Source organism: Nerophis lumbriciformis, linkage group LG05 (assembly GCF_033978685.3).
Source record: "Nerophis lumbriciformis linkage group LG05, RoL_Nlum_v2.1, whole genome shotgun sequence".
NCBI lineage: Eukaryota > Metazoa > Chordata > Actinopteri > Syngnathiformes > Syngnathidae > Nerophis > Nerophis lumbriciformis.
Genome location: NC_084552.2, coordinates 24,692,179 through 24,713,385, shown reverse-complemented (window position 1 = coordinate 24,713,385; position 21,207 = coordinate 24,692,179). Strand labels below are relative to the sequence as shown.

General features: G+C 38.0%; 1 protein-coding gene across 19 annotated transcripts in view; it reads left to right on the top strand.

Annotated features, from left to right (window-relative positions):
• mark2b (MAP/microtubule affinity-regulating kinase 2b) overlaps positions 1 to 21,207 on the top strand; it is a 96,843-nt gene that overhangs the window by 48,872 nt on the left and 26,764 nt on the right. For all 19 annotated transcript variants that reach the window (XM_072913175.1, XM_072913174.1, XM_072913173.1 and 16 more), the window contains exons 2-6: positions 10,045 to 10,212; positions 12,344 to 12,397; positions 20,064 to 20,112; positions 20,195 to 20,260; positions 20,355 to 20,425. In XM_072913175.1, coding sequence (XP_072769276.1) covers positions 10,045 to 10,212; positions 12,344 to 12,397; positions 20,064 to 20,112; positions 20,195 to 20,260; positions 20,355 to 20,425 — 408 coding nt within the window. The remainder of the gene's footprint in view (positions 1 to 10,044; positions 10,213 to 12,343; positions 12,398 to 20,063; positions 20,113 to 20,194; positions 20,261 to 20,354; positions 20,426 to 21,207) is intronic.

Here is a 21,207-nt window from a genome sequence, read left to right as displayed (position 1 = left end):
AACTGGATATCATACATAATCACTATGTTTATAGCAATATGGACAAAAAGGGCAGCTACGTCTTATGCCCATTAGGTGCCATCTTGCTCAATTTTGACATTGAATTTTTTTATTTGTTATTTTGTTTTTGCGATATTACTTTGTTTATAATGCATTCATATGCACATTAAATTTTGTTCTTAAGGTACATACATACATTTTGAATGTGTTGTTTTTTAAAATGCAACTTGGTTAAAAGATTTCAGTATAAAGAGTTTTAGAACATACCCCTATGCCTTCCGCCCGCGACCCCGAAAGGGACAAGCAATAGAAAATGGATGGAGTTTTAGAACATTTTGAGCACATTTAAAAAAATACTGTGATAATAATGATACTGTGTCTCAGAGTGATTGTTCTTTACGTAGAGCGAAAAAAGACAGGTGTTTTTATGGTGTGTTCAAGGACCGTTGAACAGTGTAGGACACAAAGTCCGCCAGAAATAATCAATAGCATACTTGCCAACCCTCCCGGATTTTCCGGGAGACTCCCGAAATTCAGCGGCTCTCCCGAAAATCTCCCAGGACAAATTTTCTCCCGAAATTCAGGCAGAGCTGGAGGCCACGCCCCCTCCAGCTCCATACGGACCTGAGTGACGTGTTGACAGCCTGTTCACACGTCCGCTTTCCCACAATATAAACAGCTAATGATGGAGGGCGAGTTCTTGGTTCTTATGTGGGTTTATTGTTAGGCAGTTTCATTAACGTCCTCCCAGCGTGGCAACAACACACAACAACAGCAGTCAAGTTTTCGTCTACTGTAAAGCAGTTCGTGTGCCGTAAACAGCAATGTTGTGACACGTTTAAACAGGACAATACTGCCATCTACTGTACATGCATATGTGACCCACCCATAATGTGTCACATTTTTGTGTTGATTTATTTATTTTATTTTGTGGTTTGAATTAGTTTTTGGAGCTGTCATTACACATTTATCAGTATTCACATTGGTCAGTAGGGGGCAGTAGGGGGTTTCTTCCCAATTGAATGCTATCACCTGCAGACCGGAAGTGTCTTGTCATTCTGATGAGCGCGACCAGTCTGTGAACAATTGAAACGTCCTGTGTGCTTTTTCCTCCTGTATAACAGGTTAGTTTTGGTGAATCAACTCACTGAATAATATCCATGTGGTCTTTATAAGTTTAAGTACACATTCTGATGGTGGAGCCTAACTCTAAAGTGTTTGTGAGTTGTTGTTTGTATTTGTGAATGAATCCAGTGCACAGCTGCAGTAATCAATACAAAAAGGCGACGTGAGTACGCAATGTTTTTATAGGAACTTCTGATCCTAATTCAGACTCCCAAATTAGAGCTCCCGTTTTCTTATTGATTTTAAAATGTATATTTGTATAATGTGTGTGTTCTGAAAAAGTGACAGAGAATAGAACAAGGATGGACAATTCAACCCTTAACTCAACAATGAGTGGAGGAGTGTTATGTGTGTGTATATGTGTAAATAAATGAACACTGAAATTCAAGTATTTCTTTTATTTATTTATATATATATATATATATATATATATATATATATATATATATATATATATATATATATATATATATATATATATATATATATATATATATATATCAGTGTTTCCCACAGGACAGGCATCTATTTGCGGTGGTGTGGCCGGCCGGCCGGGGGGGGGTTTGGGCGGCGATGACCAAGAAGAACGCGGAGTTGGAATATAATTACAACACTTTATGTACATTTTTATATACAGATTTGAACAATTAGTTATTCACTGAAATATATTAATTGTGGTTCTTACAAAAAATATATCTTATAAAATATAAAAGCTAAAATAATAATAACTGGGATTTATATAGCGCTTTTCTAAGTACCCAAAGTCGCTTTACATGTAGAACCCATCGATCATTCACACCTGGTGGTGGTAAGCTACTTTCATAGCCACAGCTGCCCTGGGGTAGACTGACTAAAATGTCTCTTAAAGCTCTGCCCCTTTAATTAGTGCATACTAAATAATTTAACTTTAGCCTACTACTACAACCATATTATTTACCAGCAACAAAGTGAAACTATACTCCAATATTTTACAAAAGTAACAAATAAACAGATAATACCTCCTGTGGTCTGGACTGTAGGCCTACCTCCTCTCCAAGTCGAGCCCTTTTCGGCCGTTGGAAATATTTTTCTATATTCATCTGTGTGAAGGAGTGAACATCCAACATTAGAATTTATTACTAACAACAGACCCGCTCTATGTACAGTGCCGTCTAACCTTAAGCGGCAGCAGCTCAACACATGCAGGAGCCAGTGCTCATGGCTTATATCTTACTAAAATCCTTCCCGTTGACTATTTACAACACTACACAGTATTTATTATTATTATTATTATCTATAATTACATTTAAATGGCATTGCATACATGTAAAATTAAATGCTATTTCACATTATTTGACTAGTAGCAGTTACACTCATCTGAACAGGTCAGCCACCTGTTTAAAGCCTAATCACAGTTCACATCTTGAAATGAAGGGCCTTTAATGGCTAAAACATTAACCTGGACAGCTTTTTAAGAGCTGCTTGGCTCAGATTTTATTCTTTTCATTGCATTCACATGCTGCAATGGACAGTGGACAATTTAGCTCCAGTATTAATGCAATATCTGAAGCACCGTCTCCACGTGTGTATATTGACAACAGGGTTATAACCTGGACTCGTTAGCTCGTCGAATGAAAACACCTGACTGTTACTACGTGCGTCTGCCCCGCCCCCCCGAGCAAACAGCGGCGATGTTAATAAAGCAGCGTCAGGCTGCTCACGTCGGTGAAACGCCAAGACGTCTTACCCTCGTATTTTCATCCGGTCGGTCTGTTCCGTCCTCTTCTTCTTCTTCTTCTTCTTCTTTTTCTTTTTCTGGCGCACCAGGTGAATTAATTGCTATTGGCGAGTTACAATGCATAGTAGGCTACCGCCACCTACTGCACCGGTGTTGTAACTACAAGCTCCATTCACAGACAGAGTCTCATTGCTTTTATGAGCGGTAGAGCGAGTCAAAAGCCGAAAAATCCATTTGTGGCGGACGTAATTCTATCGTGGCGGGCCGCCACAAATAAATGAATGTGTGGGAAACCCTGTATATATATATATATATATATATATATATATATATATATATATATATATATATATATATATATGTATATATATATATGTAATAAAATATATATATATAGCTAGAATTCACTGAAAGTCAAGTATTTCTTATATATATATCTTAACCACGCCCCCCGCCCCACCCCGACCACGCCCCCCACCCCTCACCCCCCACCTCCCGAAATCGGAGGTCTCAAGGTTGGCAAGTATGATCAATAGTATTAATTGTTTTAATTTGTTACGCACTTTTCATTTAAATTAATCTTAAAGTGTTACAATATAAAACAATATTTAAAACAATAAAATGTTAGCGATTAAAACAGATAAAATACTAAGACTTAAACACTCGCAGTGAAGCATAAGAAACCCAAAACATGCAACATAGTGGGTTTTCTAATAGTGTGTCAATTTATTTTAATTATTTAAAAAAATACTTTTCAGTGTTTGTAAGAGTACTTTTTGAGCACATTCAACAATACCGCGATAATGACAAACGTAATAATTTTGGCCACAATAATCGTGATATGAAGTTTTCATAGCTTTACACTTATATGAATCATCCTCAAACGACAAAAGGTTGACGGCACTAAAACTATGACCTCAGCCGCGACAGAAGACATTCCAAATATGTTCTCAGTCAATCTACAATAGTTTACTGCAATCCTGATTTTTTTGCTTTAAACTTTTGATAAAGAATCACGTGTAACGTGTCCCACATACACCTCGTGGGGTAATCCAGTTCAACACACAACACCGCATTCACAGCAAACTGAGACCCGGTGTGACACCAAGATGATAAAGTAAGGGGCCTCTTACAGTGTTAGCTACCTGTGGACAGTATACACTGCATTATATGCGGTGTATTTGTATTGCAACCATAGGAAGTATCTGTGTACGGTCCGATATTCGGAGTTATGACATCCCACCAATACATTCGATACATTTAAAAAAAATAGCTCCGATAACCGCAACAAAAAATTCCAATGAGGCGAGATTATCTGTACTGTGCTGCTCAGTGGGTTAAGGTGAAGAAATCAAGCGCTCCTATGTCGTGGAAGGTTGAAATCCTTCCCTAAGCTCACGAGAGCTGAGAGTGTAAACAAATGTTGGTCGTGCAAGACTTCTCTACTCCTTCAGAGGAAGACATCCCGCCCGCCACTCGCTCTAAATGCCCTGCAAACACAGCCAGGAAGGAAGAAAATGCCAAGCATCAAACTTTACCATCCAACTAAAACGCCAGCAAAGCCAATGAAGATGCCTGCGCTGCCAGAGAAACTGCCCCAAAGCCAGGCACAGAGACAGGCCCAGGCCATTCCCACCGCCACTGCATCCGAACAGGGTAAAAATGCTGCTGATGACCCTGAGGCCAAAGCGATGTGCTCTTTCATCATGGAAATGATTGTGCTGGATGAACAGCCCCCCACTAGCTGAAGACACTGGCCCATGTTGGCCAGCAAACCACCCGTAGCCACCGATTGTACTTCCCACATACATATTTTTCGGATCTATGTTTGCGAGTAAAATAGACTGAGAGATTGAAATAAAGACAATGTCTACTGATTCTTGGACGTGTGATTGTACCCCTAGCCCCTATGATTTCCGCGTTCACTGAATTGTATGGGAAATCACAGAATCAAACAATAAAAATGAAATCTATAATGAATTGCGGCAAGTTGGGGAAAATTGACAGAATGTGATTGACTTATTGTGTGACTGAAATACTAAACATTACCCAAATGACTTCCATGTGTCAGGTGATATAAAGCGGCCATATCATGCACAACCAACTTTTCTTATTTATTGGTATCGGCTGTTGTGCTTTTGGGATCTGGGTAAGTCCCGAAAATTTGAAATCAATTATTTAGATGTATAGAGATTAATTTGTGTCTTTATTACGGAAGCATTCTTTTGACACTGAATTTATGTAAATGAATTTTTTGCGTTCAGAAATTTGTGAACTGAATTTTTTTAACATAAGATTTAATTCAATTTCATTGAAAAAAATTCAGTGTTTTACAAGTGTGTGAAAATTCAGTGTGAAAATATTCAGTGTAAAAAAAAATCTGTGTAAAAAAATTCAGTGCTGAAAAAAAGCAGCACTCACTTCCGGTAAAATAAGGCTGAAGCAATCAATCTTGTCTCAGAACCAGCCAATGAGGTGTCAAATTTGAAGTCACGTGACACGGGTCCTGCAAAAAGGCATAAAAAAGCAGTTAACTGGGCTACCTGGGCATAATACAACATATTAAACACTTCAATGTAGCACGCTGAATGTTTTTTAAACAATAGAAATTATTCCAACAGTTAAAATATGCACTTTTAAGTCACATTTTGGACACCCCTGATCTAAATGAAAAGAAATAGATGGGTTATCGTATTGGTATGTAGTTTCTGGGACACAAAGGACACGTGTGTTTGTGGCCCTTTGTGTCTCAACGGCTTTTGACTTGGTTTATTAGTAAAGGTCAGTTATGATGATGAGGCTGTAGTAAAACACAAGCAGTGCCTCAAACCTTTGACCAGCAATGTATACTAAAGGAAAAACTTAAAACTTAATGAGAAAGTGATACAGTATGTGAAGTCACATTGTTATCCAACACATCTATAATAATGATGATTATAATAATATAATGTATAAATCACAACGCGTGTGGATATAGATTGTGTCTGGCAGAGGTTTTGCATTACCTCCAGCTGCCCAAGAATGAAGGAAGAATGGCTCTACAAAAATAGTCCCTTCATGAAAGAGGATAGGAGGACGACTAAAGAGTGGAGGACTTGACAATGTACAATGATTTAGACTTCCTGTTGCTCACATCCACCTAAAATAGTTGTGCTTATACTCTATATAAAACACATATATTTTGTAAATATTTTACTTTTATAACTGCCATTCATGAGTAGTTCCACTTCCTCATTTTGTATCTATTGCAGACATTATTTTCATAATGTAAAGTAGTACATTAGACCCCCTGCAAAGGGTTGAGAAATGTAAAGAATGGAGCCCTAAAGCCCTAATTTTTACAGAGGATGAACATTTTTGGCCGAAACCCGAAACACTGAAGGGAAGTATATTTATATAACGCTTTTCTTTAGGGACTCAAAACGCTTTACATAGTGAAACCCACTATCTACATCTTTAAACCAGTTTAAATGTAGCACTTGGAGAAGTTGGGTAAAGTGTCTTGCCTAAGTACACAACGGCAGTGACCAGGATGGCGGGAGCGGGGATCGAACATTGAACCCTCAAGTTGCTGCCATGGCCGCTCTACCAACCAAGCCACGCTGCCCTTAAAGAAGTGGTTATGGCATTTATTATTACCATTGAATTTATGGCAATGACTGTGCACTAACTTCACCAAAAACAGGGCATTGTAATTGCACAAATTGCAGAAAGACTAAAACAATTCTTGAAACGATTTATTTACTACCGGTATTACCGTACAACAATATAAAATAAAAATGATAATGTACAAGCCAAATACTAAAACAGACTGAGTCAACATATTTTCCTTTTCTGTTAGGAATGTTTGGATTTCAGGTGATTAAACTCAATGTGAAGAACGTCTTTGATATTTCCACATTGCAAATTCCATGGTTTTTTTTTGATATATTGAAGTACGTCCACCCCGCCGACTAGGCGTGGGCTGGTATGAGATTCTGACGGTATGATAACCTTTGAAAAAAATATGCCACTGTTGCTAAACCTGCAACTTAAGTAACACTTGTATATTTTGTTTGTTTAAAAAAAATACTGTAAATGTAATCAAGTCCACTTTTGATGCCGGGGTATACCGCCCCATGCCTACTACAGACATTGTTGCTGCCATTCCAGACAAGTGTGTGCTTCCTGCTTACGTCATCACAGCATTTAGTTTTTGGCAGTGTTGTTTCTGTGATAAGTCTTTCGAAAATGCAGCTTTGGGCTATAGTCGTCGAAAATTTCTGGTGGGCAAAAATTTGGTGCGTCACTAAACTCAGTTTTTATAGCATAGTATTTTAAAATCAATTGTGTGAAGAAACAATTATTGGCCTACAGTATACAATTATGTACTTATTAAATGCGCAGTTAGTCAACATCCCTTCTATCAAAGCCTTTTCCAGCTGAAAATGTTGAGTGAATTGACTCTTGAGACAGCACCCTCTGCTGGATTCATAGCTGCAGCACTCTTTTTCCCTACTCTTGCAGATCACACTATCAAACCTTTTTCTATTTAAATTCGCATCAAATGAATGATTTACACTTTAAAAGAAAGAAAAAACAAATCCTTAAATATTCGGGTAGGTGAGTACTGAACTGCAAATAGGCGAAGATCTATTATACTTCTGGTTCGTAGTTTTTTGTATAATAACAATAATAATGGATTCGATTTTATATCGCGCTTTTCTATTATTAGATACTCAAAGCGCTCACAGAGACACCCATGTGGTCACACCGGTGAGGTGGCCATTGCTAGTTTTTACTATTCAGACAATTTTTGGACAAATTAGGACTGTTTGAAATTACTTTTAAAAAGTGCATACCCCTTGTGTTATAGTATTGTCCAAACTGTCCATGACATTGTCTGTCTCACACTCCCACACCCTCATAATCCAAAAATAAAAATCCTCTGCTCCCCCTCCACCCTCACAAGACCACATAAGGCCCCTGCTCAGCTCCTAGATGGATGCGACTGCTCTTTGTTTTTAATCCCACTTGTGTTTAAGATGAATCATTCCTATTTTGCTTTGTGCAGGTCTGCACAGTCAGCATGGGGCCATGTGGAAAGATGAGGGTTCTTAGCATGAAGAGACAGACGTTTCTATTTTGAGTGGGAAACACAATGAAGTAATCATGGTTCTCCCTATATCCCAGGGCCTAAAAGTGCGGTCACTCTAGGGAGGAAGATCTTAATTGTGGTCTGTGGCTTATTCACAACACTGAATGAGCCTCTAATTTGTTTCAAGATAATTGCATGAATTAAGAATAACTAGTTAGTGCTAAGAGGAACAAAAAATATAGTTTTTCAAATGAATTGATTCTTGTTTGTAACGATTCTTAATCAATAATAAAAAATAAGAAATATATATATATATATATATATATATATATATATATATATATATATATATATATATATATATATATATATATACATACATACATACATACATACATACATATATATATATATATATATATATATATATATATATATATATATATATATATATATATATATATGTATATATATATATATATATAAATAACCTGTCCTGTCCAGCCACTCAGGCAAAACATTCTGTTGATGCCTATATTTGCTGTACAGATTTAATTTAGAAAAGAGAAGTTCGGAATACTTCTTTTGTTGCCTTCTTTGTATTTGACTTTATTAAATGTTTTGGTATAATTGTATTAAACAAAACCAGTTTTCTTTGAAGTAAAATATAAATTTATCAATGCTGTTAATTTATTTTATGAAGGAATTTAGTTCATCGTAGAACTAGCACCCAATGTTATTAAAAAGGATTGATTTTGACTTGCGAATTGTTTTTAATCAAAAATCGATTCTGAACCGAATCGAATCATGTGGTGCCCAAAGATTCACAGCCCTACTACTTTGTCTCTTCTTGCTCATTGCTAAATCTTCAAGAGGTCAAAGTGTGATTTGTGCCTCACTCCATGCTGCCCATGTGCTTGCGTTTGTGTGCATAAGATAGGTGTGGGCTTGTTAACGTGCTCTTGCTTGTTTCTTTTGTGTGCATGTGAGGTAAAATACAGTGCAAAGTTCAACCCAGTGCACAGTAAAATGCAGTGCTAAGTAGGTTTGTATGATTCGGCAAATTATGTCAATCATAATATTCTGTCTTTAAATTGAGCAGGCAGGCACACACACACACACACACACACACACACACACACACACACACACACACACACACACACACACACACACACACACACACACACACACACACACTCAAATTTTTTGTTTCACCTGTATATTTGATACATGGCAAAATCAGTGTTAAAATATATTTGCCAGACCTGCTATCATGTAGCTTTTTTCTTACTTTGCATACATTTTAACCCTTGTTTTCACCTGTATGCTTCATTGCTCTCCAGGTATGCATTTTGTTGCATTTTGCCTGTTTCAGTTCCGAGTTTAGTCTCTGAAGCTGGGATTATGCTCCAGTGTCGAGGTGTCAGCTAGCTTCTCCTCTGCAAGACATGTTTAGGTTGACATGCATGTCCAAAATACATTAAATACTGCACTGCGAGCCATAAAGGCTGTAGTTGTTAAGGTTTTTTTTACATCATTTCCTGTGTATACAACTTGATTATAGGGTATACCGCCCACTTTTGCGAACACCTTCTCTGGTGTTAGGTCAACATTTACCCTACATAGTGACTAATGTAAAACATTGATTAGTTACAGCTCGGATAAAACTTCCCTTCTCTCTTTAATTACAATTGTTGTCTCACAATGGAGGAAGCTCACGAGCTAAATAGTTCTCTGGATTTGTGGTTGCTCAGTGAGTTAACAGCACATCATACACTTAACCTCAACGAAGAACTATAAAAGCGGAGATGTCCGAAGGGAAGCCTTGGGGCCTTTTGCGGCCCTCCGTTCGTTTTTATTGGCCTGTGGCACATTGTAGAAGTACAATTACCACAGATGATGAAATATGATGGAATACGTAAAATCAAGGTGTTTAAGGTTGGAAGGGCTGCATTTCCCCATAGCTATTTTTTGGCAATATGCTCCAGATTAAGATTATATTTTTATAGGCATTTTTCAATACTCCGGTGTCAAACTCTAACGATATGTATAGCATTGTTCTTCCCAAACAAATCCTACTGTTTTCTAACCATTCTCTTATTTCCTTTCTCTGACTCATTAGGACTCCAAGGTGTCTGGCCGTTCCAGCATGTCGCGATGTAGGAACTCCATCTCGACCACTACATCGGACGACCAGCCACATATTGGCAACTACCGGTTGCTGAAGACCATCGGCAAGGGCAACTTCGCAAAGGTCAAACTGGCCCGGCACGTCCTCACTGGCAAAGAGGTAAGCATGTGTTCTACATTCAGTCTGGCATTGAGTTGAACTTTGCGTTTTTTTTCCAGGTTTGTTAGTATTATGTAGACTTACTGCCATTTAACTTTCAATCACTTATGCATTGAAATTAGACATGGATACTTTTCACATTCGAACACAAATGATACCAATTGCCGGTATCTGGGAATCGATACTGGTATCAATTTTCGTTGCTTTTTTTGTACTCATTTGTTTAACAATTAAAAAAAAAAAAGAAATATAAATATATATATTTATGTGTATGTATGTATATATGTGTGTGTGTTTGTGTGTGTATATATATATATATATATATTAGGGATGTCCGATAATATGGGACTGCCGATATTATCGGCCGATAAATGCTTTAAAATGTAATATCGGAAATTATCGGTATCAGTTTCAAAGTTATTGGTATCGGATAACTTTGTCTTTAAGCGCCAATAAACCTTAAAGGCACTTCCTTTGCGTGCCGGCCCAGTCACATAATATCTACGGCTTTTCACACACACAAGTGAATGCAGTTCATACTTGATCAACAGCCATACAGGTCACACTGAGGGTGGCCGTATAAACAACTTTAGCACTGTTACAAATATGCGCCACACTGTTAACCCACACCAAACAAGAATGACAAACACATTTCGGGAGAACATCTGCACCGTAACACAGAACAAATACCCAGAACCCCTTGCAGCACTAACTCTTCCGGGATGCTACAATATGCACCCCCAACCCCCCCACCAATAATGTACTTTGTGACTTCAATAATAAATATGGCAGTGCCATGTTGAGATTTTTTTCCATAACTTGAGTTGATTTATTTTGTAAAACCTTGTTACATTGTTTAATGCATCCAGCGGGGCATCACAACAAAATTAGGCATAATAATGTGTTAATTCCACGACTGTATACATCGGTATTGGTTGATATCGGTATCGGTAATTAAGCGTTGGACAATATCTGAATATCGGATATCGGCGAAAAAGCCATTATCGGACATGTCTAATATATATATATATATATATATATATATATATATATATATATATATATATATATATATATATATATATATATACATACATTGAAGACATATTAATTTCAATTATCGCATTTTGAAAAGTTGAGCCTTACTTATGTGGTATAAGGCATGCTTGCTTTGTTGGCATGGAAAGTTTCAACATTATCTAGAGTCAGTGCCCTATGAACAAGCCTTTTTGTGTTTGAGCCAGTCTGCAACCGTTGTGACGTCAAACGCAACAAAGGTAACGAAATGTGGTAAAGTTTGATTTTACATCAATTGGTATCCTGTAGTTCAGACGAAATTTAATTGGTACCTAAAAAGTACAGCATTCGGTACCTATCCAAAATTGGAACGTGCAAGAATATGTTGAAACTGGCTTGTTGGTGGGTTCGTGCTGCGCACTTTGAAGACGATACATCCCCTGCAGAAGATTATAAGATCTGAGAGAATGACCATGATTTTCCCTGGCAAATACTCTCATATCCAGTTGTGATGTAAGACACTGGTGTGTCACTTTAAGGGGGAGCGCTGTGAAGCCATGCTGGGCTCCTTTTATTTGGATCAGTCCAGTTAACGTGTTGGACAGGAAAGAGAGGAGCGCAGGCTGGCTCTGTTAATGTGTGACAGCTTTGTGCCTGACACCCTGATAACGTTCCATGTGACTCACTGGCATGCGCGCACACACATGCACACACACTGGAAAAATAAGGGAGAGTCAGAGGGCATGCAGGAAACAAATACGTAGAACTAGAAAGAAGAGTGGAAGAAAGCTGTTAGAATTGTAGTCATAGCTCTTGTTTAAACAAGCGCTTCACACTTTATTTCTCTCCCATCTGCCTCTCTATTACTGTTTTCCAGTGATTGTTACACCCATCTCCACATTTTTTTTAATTCTTTAGAACAGTGCAATAGACCCATGTAAGTGTCTGCATTCTGCCCTATTATGCAACCAATGCCTGCTGCGTTTGTGTTATTGAAAGGCCTGTCATGATGACATTTCTTTGAGAGGATTTCAGTTTCAGTTTTGATCACTGTACTTGGAATTATAGTGTAATAAAATAATAATGTTGTAACTGTTTTTTTTTTTTGCTGTAGGTGGCTGTTAAAATTATTGATAAAACACAGCTCAACTCCTCCAGTTTGCAGAAGGTGAGTCAGTTTATTGTATTATTCTCTTTTCTTTCAAGTGGCACCAACATTCTTCTTCACCACATGTCTATAACATATTTGGGAAAACAAATCACTTATCTTTAAATTAATTATTCTCAAGTCCCCTATCCTTTGGTGTCTCCACTCATTTTACTCATACTCTCACTTAATTCCGCTTTTTTGAAGCGCTGTAGTTTTTAGGGAGAGTTTTAATTACAGGAAATAGGTTGCAATTACTTCCTTTGATCATAGTAGGGTGGGGTCTGATGCACGTGTACACACGCACACACACAAATGCAGAATCACTGCCTGGCTTGGCACATAACTGCCATTGATTTTACTTATTGTCTGTATTTCACAAAGAGGGCTGGCTATCAATGGCCAATTTACCAAATCATATATATGTGTGCGTGTGTGTATATATATATATATATATATATATATATATATATATATATATATATATATATATATATGTATATATATTTATATATATATACATATATATATATATATATATATATATATATATATATATATATATATATATATATATATATATATATATGTATATATATTTATATATATATATATATATATATATATATATACATATATGTGTATATATATATATATATATATATATATATACATATATGTATATATACAGTATATATATGTATCCATCTATATATATATATGTATATATATATATACACATATATGTGTGTGTGTATATATAAACAAACAGCAAAACAGACCCAGAGCATAATACTACCACCACCATGCTTGACAGTGGGCGTGGTGTTCCTGGGATTAAAGGCTAACCTTTTCTCCTCCAAACATATCGCTGGGTATTGTGTCCAAACAGCTAAATTTTTGTTTAATTTGACCATAGAACTTTCCTCCAGAAGGTCTTATCTTTGTCCATGTGATGTCAGATGAAACAAAAAGGAGGGAACCCCATTTAGAAAATTCCTAGCGCCAACACTATTATACAGTATATGTGTATATACTGCGATGAGGTGGCGACTTGTCCAGGGTGTACTCCACCTTCTGCCCATCTGCAGCTGGGATAGGCTCCAGCACCCCCCGCGACCCCGTAAGGGAAAAGCGGTAGTAAATGGATGGCTGGATGGGTGTATATACCGTATTTTCCGCACCATAAGGCGCCCTGGGTTAAAAGCCGCGCCTTCAATGAACGGCATATTTCAAAACTTTGTCCACCAATAAGCCGCCCCATGTTGTAAGCCGCATCTAACTGCGCTAAAGGAATGTCAAAAAAACAGTCAGATAGGTCAGTCAAACTTTAATAATATATTAAAAACCAGCGTTCTAACAACTCTGTTCACTCCCAAAATGTACGCAAATGTGCAATCACAAACATACGTATATCAACATGGACAGAGCTGCGTGAAAAAAGCCACCCGGCCTCTTCGCGTAAACTTAAACTTACCTTAACCACTCGCTCATCTTTTCTTCATCCATCCCTTCGAGTTAGCTTTTATGATGACGCCGGCTGGAAAGGTCTCTTTGGCAAGGTCTTCCTTTTGAATATCACCACGGGTGGAAGTTAGCATGGCAAGCTAGAACCACAGTGAAGGATGACTTCTCATTCCCTGTGGTGCGAATATTCACCGTACGTGCTCCCGTTCCACAGTGCGGTTCACAGGAATATCAGTTGCTGTGAAATACGGTAGTAATCCGTGTGCGGATGGATAGATTGCGTCTTTTCATGAACCGGAGCCTTGTCGCTTAGTAGGAGCCATTTTGTGGTCTTTACAGATGTAAACAGGAAATGAAACGTACGGTGATATCCGCGCGTTTTTTCTTCTTCTGCCGGGGGCGGGTGGTTGCTTACAGTAGAAGAAGAAGCGCTTCCTGTTCTATGGGGGCGGGTGCTTACCTTGGCGGTTGCTTGCGTAGAAGAAGAAGCGCTTCCTGTTCTACCGGGAAAAAAGATGGCGGCTGTTTACCTAAGTTGCGAGATCGAAACTTTATGAAAATGAATCTTAATATTTATCCATATATAAAGCGCACCGGGTTAAAAGCCGCACTGTCAGCTTTTGAGTAAATTTGTGGTTTTTAGGTGCGGCTAATGGTGCGGAAATACGGTATATATATATATACACAGTGTTTCCCACAGGACAGGCATCTATTTGTGGTGGTGTGGTCAGGGGGGGGGGGGCGACAGCGGCGATGACCAAGAAGAACGCGGAGTTGGAATATAATTACAACATTTTATGTACATATTTATATACAGATTTGAACAATTAGTGATTCACTGAAATATATTTATTAATTGTGGTTCTTACAAAAAATATATCTTATAAAATATAAAAGCTAAAATGTCTCTTAAAGCTCTGCCCCTTTAATTAGTGAATACTAAATAATTTAACTTTAGCCTACTACTATAACCATATTATTTACCAGCAACATGAAGTGAAACAGAGGCAGAGGTGTCCTGCCACAGTCAGTCAACCTCCTCCTCCTCCTCCTGCTGCTGCTGCTGCTGAACAGGTCGCACCTGTGGTCCGGACTGTAGGCCTACCTCCTCTCCAAGTCGAGCCCTTTTCGGCCGTTGAAAATATTTTTCTATACTCATGTGTGTCAAGGAGTGAACATCCAACATTAGAATTTATTACTAGCGAGCAGAACTGCTCTATGTACAGTGCCGTCTAACCTTAAGCGGCAGCAGCTCAACACATGCAGGGTTCAACGTTAAGGTTTTTTCTACTTGCCCGACTTCTCAAATCTACTTGCCCCAATATTTTTACTTGTCCTGCCTAGGTTTTTTTCTGGCTGTGTAGTGCTCATGGCTTATATCTTACTAAAATCCTTCCCGTTGACTATTTACAACACTACACAGTATTTATTATTATTATTATCTATAATTACATTTAAATGGCATTGCATACATGTAAAATTAAATGCTATTTCACATTATTTGACCAGTAGCAGTTACACCCATCTGAACAGGTCAGCCACCTGTTTAAAGCCCGATCACAGTTGAAATCTTGAAATGAAGGGCCTTTAATGGCCAAAACATTAATCTGGACAACATTTTAACAGCTGCTTGGCTCAGATTTTATTCTTTTCATTGCATTCACATGCTGCAGTGGACAGTGGACAATTTAGCTTCAGTCCATGTGTGTTTATTGACAACATGGTTATAACCTGGACACGTTAGCTCGTCGGTATTGTAACACGTGACTGTTACTACGTGCGTCTGCCCCGGGCCACGAGTCAAACAGCGGCGGTGTTAATGAAGCAGCGTCAGGCTGCTCACCGTCAGTGAAACGCTCGGTGAAATCACGGATTAACGTTAAATATATGACGAGCCGCGAGCGATGCAGCTATAACCTATCTACTAGTGATGGGTTGATGAGGCGTCATGAAGCGTTTCGAGACATTGCAAAACTGTATTGATACTGTGTCGATACTGTGTCACTAAATACTGACATCTGCTGGACATTAAAAATCCCTACAGGCAACCTATGGACCGACTCAACTGACACTGATTTTATGACCTAGTACAGTGGTTCTCAAATGGGGGTACGCGAACCCCTGGGGGTACTTGAAGGTATGCCAAGGGGTACGTGAGATTTTTAAAAAATATTCTAAAAATAGCAACAATTCAAAAATCCTTTATAAATATATTTATTGAATAATACTTCAACAAAATATGAATGTAAGTTCATAAACTCAGTGAAGCACAAGCTCAGGTTTGTCACTAAAATGTCTGTCAAAAAGAACTGTGAAAAGAAATGCAACAATGCAATATTCAGTGTTGATAGCTAGATTTTTTTGTGGACATGTTCCATAAATATTGATGTTAAAGATTTTTTTTTTTTGTGAAGAAATGTTTAGAATTAAGTTCATGAATCCAGATGGATCTCTAATACAATCCCCAAAGAGGGCACTTTAAGTTGATGATTACTTCTATGTGTAGAAATCTTTATTTATAATTGAATCACTTGTTTATTTTTCAACAAGTTTTTAGTTATTTTTATATCTTTTTTTCCAAATAGTTCAAGAAAGACCACTACAAATGAGCAATATTTTGCACTGTTATACAATTTAACAAATCAGAAACTGATGACATAGTGCTGTATTTTACTTCTTTATCTTTTTTTTTCAACCAAAAATGCTTTGCTCTGATTAGGGGGTACTTGAATTTAAAAAAAAATCACAGGGGGTACATTGCTGAAAAAAGGTTGAGAACCACTGACCTAGTATATACAATAATATAAACCAAGTCATTGTATTTCATTTAGGATTATTTCATAACTTCATTTAAATAAAAATATATTTTTTGTCTTTTTTAGATACAGTCAATAAATAATGTGAACATGTATCATAACATGGAAATCTAAGAGAACGTGTTGTGAATGAGGATGCCTGTGGACCTGGAAATTATTATTATTTTTTTTTTACACATTTTTATTAAAAAAAAAAAAACAGTTTTTCCAACGTATTCAATTTTAGACGCTTTCTCTTCTTAGTTATTATTTCTCCGGCTGTAGAAAAGAGCCGTTCGCAGGGCACAGAGTTCGCGTATCGGTCACGTGACCAAAACAGCTCATGATCGGTCACGTGACTTTCTAAAAGCCGTACGCGCACCGACACAGGGTTTCGCTCTATGAGCTCGACGCATGCGCCGATGCATCGGTGTTGCCGGACCCATCACTACTATCTACCTATAACACCTGTAAAAATGAAGCAATGCTACCACGCTAGCAAGCGTTAGCTAGCCGGCTATGAGCCACCAAGCTGCTAACTATCGCCAAAAGGCACCATTTAAGTTTTTTCCCCATGGCATCCTGGATCAAGGCTTTCAGCAGCTTTTGGACGTTTGAGGTAGAAACGTAGGAAGCGCCATCATTATGAAAAGTAGCCGGCGAATATTTTGCGTCCGTCCTTCTTCTTCTTCTTCTTCTTCTTCTTCTCCTCCCCCCACCAGGTTAAGTGCTATTGGCGGAGTTACAATGCATAGTAGGCTACCGCCACCCACTGCACCGGAGGTGTAACTACAAGCAACATTCACAGACAGTCCCATTGCTTTTATGAGCGGTCGAGCGAGTCAAAAGCCCAAAAATCCATTTGTGGCGGACGTAATTATTTCGTGGCGGGCCGCCACAAATAAATGAATGTGTGGGAAACACTGCATACGTACACACTAGGGTTGTCCCGATACCGATGTATGTATATATATATATATATATATATATATATATATATATATATATATACACATACACACACTAGGGTTGTCCCGATACCGATGTATGCATATATATATGTATATACAGGTAAAAGCCAGTAAATTAGAATATTTTGAAAAACTTGATTTATTTCAGTAATTGCATTCAAAAGGTGTAACTTGTACATTATATTTATTCATTGCACACAGACTGATGCATTCAAATGTTTATTTCATTTAATTTTGATGATTTGAAGTGGCAACAAATGAAAATCCAAAATTCCGTGTGTCACAAAATTAGAATATTACTTAAGGCTAATACAAAAAAGGGATTTTTAGAAATGTTGGCCAACTGAAAAGTATGAAAATGAAAAATATGAGCATGTACAATACTCAATACTTGGTTGGAGCTCCTTTTGCCTCAATTACTGCGTTAATGCGGCGTGGCATGGAGTCGATGAGTTTCTGGCACTGCTCAGGTGTTATGAGAGCCCAGGTTGCTCTGATAGTGGCCTTCAACTCTTCTGCGTTTTTGGGTCTGGCATTCTGCATCTTCCTTTTCACAATACCCCACAGATTTTCTATGGGGCTAAGGTCAGGGGAGTTGGCGGGCCAATTTAGAACAGAAATACCATGGTCCGTAAACCAGGCACGGGTAGATTTTGCGCTGTGTGCAGGCGCCAAGTCCTGTTGGAACTTGAAATCTCCATCTCCATAGAGCAGGTCAGCAGCAGGAAGCATGAAGTGCTCTAAAACTTGCTGGTAGACGGCTGCGTTGACCTTGGATCTCAGGAAACAGAGTGGACCGACACCAGCAGATGACATAGCACCCCAAACCATCACTGATGGTGGAAACTTTACACTAGACTTCAGGCAACGTGGATCCTGTGCCTCTCCTGTCTTCCTCCAGACTCTGGGACCTCGATTTCCAAAGGAAATGCAAAATTTGCATGGTTGGGTGATGGTTTGGGGTGCCATGTCATCTGCTGGTGTCGGTCCACTCTGTTTCCTGAGATCCAGGGTCAACGCAGCCGTCTACCAGCAAGTTTTAGAGCACTTCATGCTTCCTGCTGCTGACCTGCTCTATGGAGATGGAGATTTCAAGTTCCAACAGGACTTGGCGCCTGCACACAGCGCAAAATCTACCCGTACCTGGTTTACGGACCATGGTATTTCTGTTCTAAATTGGCCCGCCAACTCCCCTGACCTTAGCCCCATAGAAAATCTGTGGGGTATTGTGAAAAGGAAGATGCAGAATGCCAGACCCAAAAACGCAGAAGAGTTGAAGGCCACTATCAGAGCAACCTGGGCTCTCATAACACCTGAGCAGTGCCAGAAACTCATCGACTCCATGCCACGCCGCATTAACGCAGTAATTGAGGCAAAAGGAGCTCAAACCAAGTATTGAGTATTGTACATGCTCATATTTGTCATTTTCATACTTTTCAGTTGGCCAACATTTCTAAAAATCCCTTTTTTGTATTAGCCTTAAGTAATATTCTAATTTTGTGACACACGGAATTTTGGATTTTCATTTGTTGCCACTTCAAATCATCAAAATTAAATGAAATAAACATTTGAATGCATCAGTCTGTGTGCAATGAATACAAATAATGTACAAGTTACACCTTTTGAATGCAATTACTGAAATAAATCAAGTTTTTCAAAATATTCTAATTTACTGGCTTTTACCTGTGTGTGTGTGTGTATATATATATATATATATATACCGTATATATATGTATATGTATATATATATATATATATATATATATATATATATATATATATATATATATATATATATATGTATTGGCTTTATTTGAACAGAAAATCTCAATACAATAAACATATGTTTACTGGCATTCTCTCGATGAGCTTCAAGCACACCTGTGAAGTGAAAACCATTTCAGGTGACTACCTCTTGAAGCTAATCGAGAGAATGCCAAGAGTGTGCGTAAAAGTAATCAGAGCAAAAGGTGGCTATTTTGAAGAAACTAGAATATAAAACATGTTTTCAGTTATTTCACCTTTTTTTGTTAAGTACATAACTCCTCATGTGTTCATTCATAGTTTTGATGCCTTCAGTGACAATCTACAATGTAAATAGTCATGAAAACAAAGAAAACGCATTGAATGAGAAGGTGTGTCCAAACTTTTGGCCTGTACTATATGTTTTCATCATGTTGTTTCGGCTGCGGCGCCTCAACCTGTATTTTTCAAAACTAAATAGTTTTTTAATAGTTACACAAATCGATAGACCTTCTGTCACTTTGGATTACCCCCTCATCAGTGTTAATACATTTGCCTGCAACCAATCCACATGTATTGTTCATCTGGCGTACCCATGGCCACACAGTCTTTCAATTGGCAGGCACATACTAACCCAAACAGTATTAGTCAGTATTGTCACTTGTGTCCGATAAGTGTGTTTGACACAGCTGTGTGTGCCGTGTTTGCCAGCTCTTCCGGGAGGTGAGGATCATGAAGATGTTAAACCACCCCAACATCGGTAAATCTACGCTTCAAACGGATGGAATATCATGTAAATGCTCTCTTCAATCACCTTCTTTTTCTATACGCTTCATCTTCAGTTAAGCTCTTTGAGGTGATCGAGACGGAAAAGACTTTGTACCTGGTGATGGAGTATGCAAGTGGAGGTGAGTTTGTGTAATATTGTGACTCTAAGAATAAAATAAATGCACCCAAAATACATTGATGAAACTTAAAATCTGTTTTTTCTCTTATTTGTAGGAGAGGTTTTTGATTACTTGGTGGCTCATGGCAGGATGAAGGAGAAAGAAGCCCGTGCCAAATTCAGACAGGTTTGTTTGTGTTCGCTTACAACCTAAATTGTCCTGTTTTAATTCATGTATTGAGCCAAGTGTAAGACCTTTTTTCCCCTAGAAATGCCTGCAAAAGACGGTGCCTTAAAGTTTATACATGCAAACCAACAGGCCCTTCCGAGCACACACTTAGACTTAGACTTCCTTTTTATTGTCATTCAAATTTGAACTTTACAGCACAGATAAGAACGAAATTTCGTTACATAAGCTCATGGTAGTGCAGGATAAAAAAGCAATAAGGTGCATATATAAATAAATAAATATATATAAATAATATATAAATATATATATAAAATAAATAAATATATATAAATAAATAAATAGATTACACACACAGGCAGAGACAGCACTTCTGATGCAATTTCTCTTACTGTATATGTTTGTCATTTCTGCCTACTTTTTGCTAATGAATGAGCGTACTGGTAGACAGTGTGCAGCAGTGTACCTCTCAATAAGTATATTTTATAACAATGCTCATTTACTGGCGGACCACAGTTTTAGTCTAGACCAAGACGCTGCCTTATACCGACCTGGACCTATAGTGAAAAAAACATTTTATATGTAAGTACCGGTAAGTGTTCTCAGACTATGTTTACCGTATTTTCCGCACTATAAGCCGCCCCGGGTTATTAGCCGCACCTTCAATGAATGGCATATTTCAAAACTTTGTTCACCTATAAGCCGCCCCGGGTTATTAGCCGCGCCTACGCTGCGCTAAAAGGAATGTCAAAAAAAACAGTCAGATAGGTCAGTCAAACTTT